This window comes from Ruditapes philippinarum, unplaced genomic scaffold, assembly GCF_026571515.1.
Source record: "Ruditapes philippinarum isolate M1 unplaced genomic scaffold, ASM2657151v2 ctg14311_1_1_1_1, whole genome shotgun sequence".
NCBI lineage: Eukaryota > Metazoa > Mollusca > Bivalvia > Venerida > Veneridae > Ruditapes > Ruditapes philippinarum.
Window position 1 is genome coordinate 20,316 of NW_026865449.1, and position 4,091 is coordinate 24,406.

Here is a 4,091-nt window from a genome sequence, read left to right on the forward strand (position 1 = left end):
TGAAATAGATTTGAAATACCGGTATTCATAATCATAATATATATACAGAATGTCTTATCTGCGCATGTCACAGTAAAAATAACTATTATTGACAGATAATTGTAAAAACATCGTATCTCAAGAGTTTTTTATGTAGAGATAGTGGTGTTTACTATACTGAAGTACGTCATTTCTAAAAATAACCATACAGATATATAGTAATATACAAGTCGGGACTTGAATTACTACAAGGTCGATACACTATATATATAAACCTCGAGGTAGGCGTTTTCATTTATTAACTGACAGTGTGCGATATATCGACCTTCGTATATTATATCTGTATATTGGATAAGCTTGCAAGTCAGTAACTTAAATTTAAATCAAAGTTTAATCATAGTATACGTAATATGTTGTTGTTTTTTTTACAGTTGCACAATAACATACATGTACTAATTATTTACTAGTAATTAACACCTGTGGTTATTTCTAATTTTCTACGCATGCGTCTACGTAGATACCTGGGTCAAACAAAGTACATCTATCAATAGAACTAAAATTATATAAAGAAATGTAAATTCGTTCATTCTAGACATTTGCAGTAAATATTTTTTAAACGCATTCCAATATAATATAACATAAAGCAGGGTTTTGAGTAACCTTGTATAAAGTCACAAAATTATAATGACTATTGGAAAAAATATTGATCTTTATACCTTAACTATACAATAAATCGATCATCTTGTTAATTCTTTATTGACATTCAGTATGCCGAAAAGAAAAGCCTCGTTTGCATTTCCCTACGAACGCCCAAGTAAGATTACAAAGAGGACAAGCAGCACAACTGTGTCCAGGACATTAAGCAGTATCTCAAAGATGCCGTCTGTAGTTAAACCACCACTTAGAATGCCCAAATTTCCATCTCTTCGAGCAAGCAAGCCTGGAGAGGGTATTGAGGTTGGTATGATAATGGCTGGCTACGATTGAACATTGATTTCTTGTCATTTCCGTTTCTTTCTTAAACAGTTTAGATATATTTAAATAAGAGTATATATATAACATGATTAAAGATTTCTATTAAGCTTTATTCGATTTCCACTCGGTTTTAACTTTTATTCATACTTTTTAATGTGTTTTTATTAAAATTGCTGGTCTGTTAATTTGCCAGGTGTCAGCATCAGCTCCTTTACCAGCTGCTGTAGGATCTCCAACACCACCAGCTCTACGACGTGCCTCAACACTGACTCTAGAAGATGATGACAAAGTTGACTCTACTAAAGCTTCATTAACTAAAACAAAGTCGTCTGCTTCTAAACCATCATCACTTTCTAAGAAATCTAGCAGTTTTGTTGAGGAGGGTGCACTTGTTTAACAAAAATTAATAGGACTTAAATAGGGTCAATCTTGGGAAACCTCTTTTAAGTCAAAAACCCAATCATTAACAAAAATCTCCCAGCAAGTCTAAAAATTCATTGTCAAGGAATCATCCAGCTAATGGGAGCTATTTGGAGCGCCCTCGTTACCTAGTGGTTTTGAACTAAATTTGCATTACCCAAAAAGGAAACACCCAAGAATGGAAGTCTTCGTATTTTCAAAGGTCGAACCCCTTGTTGACGATATTGAACGAGATAGAGGATGTATTCAGTCTTTGATAGTTTGAGGAGTTTCACACTTTCTAAAAAGGATTTCAAAGAAACGCTTCAATGTCAAAAGTCTGCATTGGGGTTAGAATCATTCAAGACCAAGGTCGTTCGGGCCGTAAAGGAAAGCTTCAAGGGGTTTAACAAGGTGATGAAGAACCTATGGACCTATCAAAGCATCTTGTTTAGTGTTTTAAGGGCCAGGGAGCCCCGGGGGACCTTCGGATGGATTAATGGAAAGTTCAATATATTTGATTTCCAGGGTCCATGTATTTGGGTTTTCTTTAGGAAGTCAAAGCTAAAAATCAAGATTTGTTTAAAGTTTTTCAGACAGGGCATTTTGGGGAAGCATCTGAAGCTCAGAAATTTTTTTTTAATTTAAATTTAAATTTAAAATAATTTTTGCCTTAAGAAAGGGTTTCAAAAAGACATTTAAAAAAATCTGCTTCAAATTTTTTTCTTTTATTATTTAACTGTGTAAATGGGGGGATTTTTTCCCAATTTTTCAAAAAAATTTTGATTGCTGAAATTTTTCAGTTTAAAAAATTTTACCCTTGGGGGGTTTTTCATTTTCCTTTTTTGTTTGGAAAATTGTGTTGCCCCCAAACGCAAAACGGGGATTATGCATGAATCTAACTAATTATTAAAAAAGGATAGACTTTTGGGGGGCCCTTTCCAGAAATTTGCGAAATTTTTAAGAAAAGGTTTGGGTCGCACCGGCGGAGGGCGGCCCAGGGAAAGTTATGAACTTGTTCTGCAAAAGGGACGTGAGTTTTTTCATGGACAGAGGGGAGCAAAGCATTCTGTCATAAATTTGTGAAACAAAATTCCCCCATGAGCCTGGGGGTATACTTATTTGGGGGGAAAAACCCACTACTTTAAATTTGGGGGGCGAAGTGTGCGATTGAAGGAATTTGGGTTTTGTTTTCCTTGCCCTTTTTTTTAAAAATTTTTTTGTTTTGAGAAAAATTTTATACTTTCTTATTTCCCTTTAAAAACCCGACTGGGTAAAAATGACTTGGGGTTTTATGTGTTTGTTTTGTTGAGGATCTTTCTATTTTTGAATGCTGTATCACTGCTCTTCTTTTTTCCCTAGTTTTTAATGCATAGATAGATGACTTTAGTTCAAGATTATCCTACTAACTAGTTGCCTTATATTTTCAATGAAATGAGTTGAAACACATGTCCGTATTTCAGTATTTTGTTATTATTACATGCATAAGAAGCAATATCTTTATAGACATTTGAATGATGAAACCAAAAATGATGCTTGTGAACTGTTTAGATGAATCCTTATACAGTAATTGCCTTTTCATTTATACGTGTTAACGGATTTTGAAGGATTTTGAAGGAAAATTGGTCCGCCTTAATTTGAGTTTTACACATATATAAGATTAATTAAAAACGAATTCACTGGTGGAACACGTGATACAAATGTGTTTGATAGTTGAATGATACAAACTCTACCATTTGAGATCTATTTTCTGTTGATGTCAACGACGATAATTCTGCTATGACCACTTCTATTAGGCTCCACCGTGAAAATTTATGCGTGGCTCTCAAGAAGTGGGGGTCTAGATGCAACATTCATTTTAATGAAGCGCATAGCAAACTACTCGGTGAAATCGCTAAAGTTGAAAGAATTTTGCCGATATTTCGTATCGATGATGATCTCGTTTACTTGAGGCAATCCAGAATGCTTGCTGGTGAGAAAGAATCTTTATTTTCAATGTAAAAGAAGTGCTTTCCATTCATTTGTCCTGATATTACATCTAGTAAAAAATAATGATTAATATATTATCAATGATTATGAAAAAATAATTAAATCATCTAGTCTGCATATAAAGCAAATTGTGTCTTCTTTATCAAAAGTTAGACAGAAAGAAATTGACTGACGGGAGAAAGAATTGGCAGCGGACATTACGTCATTGAAAGACTTTTGGCACACCTGTAACAGGTCTCATGCCCCCACCCTTTATAGCGCCAACACCAGGACTGCCACTCGGTTGGTAAAGTAGCTAAAGGTAAACTACGAAAGGGGCACTTGCTCAACCCAAGAAGGTGGTGGCGAAGAAGACAACAAAAACAGGGAAAGTGAGCACGGTCATAGCTGAGAAAAAGACAAAGAAACAGACGAAAAAGTCATCTAAATCAGTCACAATTCAGAAGGTATTCCTTTTTTCTCAACGATATACTGTTCACTATTTAATCAAAATTGTGTTTTATAAGGAATTGAGTCATTCTCATAGGTAACTTTGAATTGAAAAAAATCTTTTCTCAGAACTTAAATGTTTTTTTTTCAATAAATACCTATAAGAAAAAGATTTAACATGATGTACGATATGTTAGACAATCATATACATACCTGTGGATTATAGTATCTTACACGTAATTAGTCATAATTTTGATATAAGATACCATAGATATATCTTATTTCAGAGAGAAAAGCTCCAACACCTTGCATGACTAAGG

At 34.1% G+C, this 4,091-nt stretch overlaps 1 protein-coding gene across 1 annotated transcript; it reads left to right on the plus strand.

Annotated features, from left to right (window-relative positions):
* Nucleotides 1-205: 205 nt before the first annotated feature.
* LOC132729086 (uncharacterized) lies at nt 206-1,351 on the plus strand. Its single transcript, XM_060714829.1, has 3 exons — nt 206-342; nt 747-936; nt 1,148-1,351. Exons 2-3 carry the CDS (start codon nt 748-750, stop codon nt 1,349-1,351), a joined length of 393 nt encoding a protein of 130 aa, XP_060570812.1. The 5' UTR covers nt 206-342; nt 747.
* Nucleotides 1,352-4,091: the final 2,740 nt, after the last annotated feature.

Excerpts from the sequence above, each read along its gene's own strand:
- LOC132729086 (XM_060714829.1), top strand. The coding sequence starts at position 748 with ATGCCGAAAAGAAAAGCCTCGTTTGCATTTCCCTACGAACGCCCAAGT. Across the intron at positions 937-1,147 it reads AGCCTGGAGAGGGTATTGAG|GTGTCAGCATCAGCTCCTTT; the intron begins GTTGGTATGATA and ends TTAATTTGCCAG.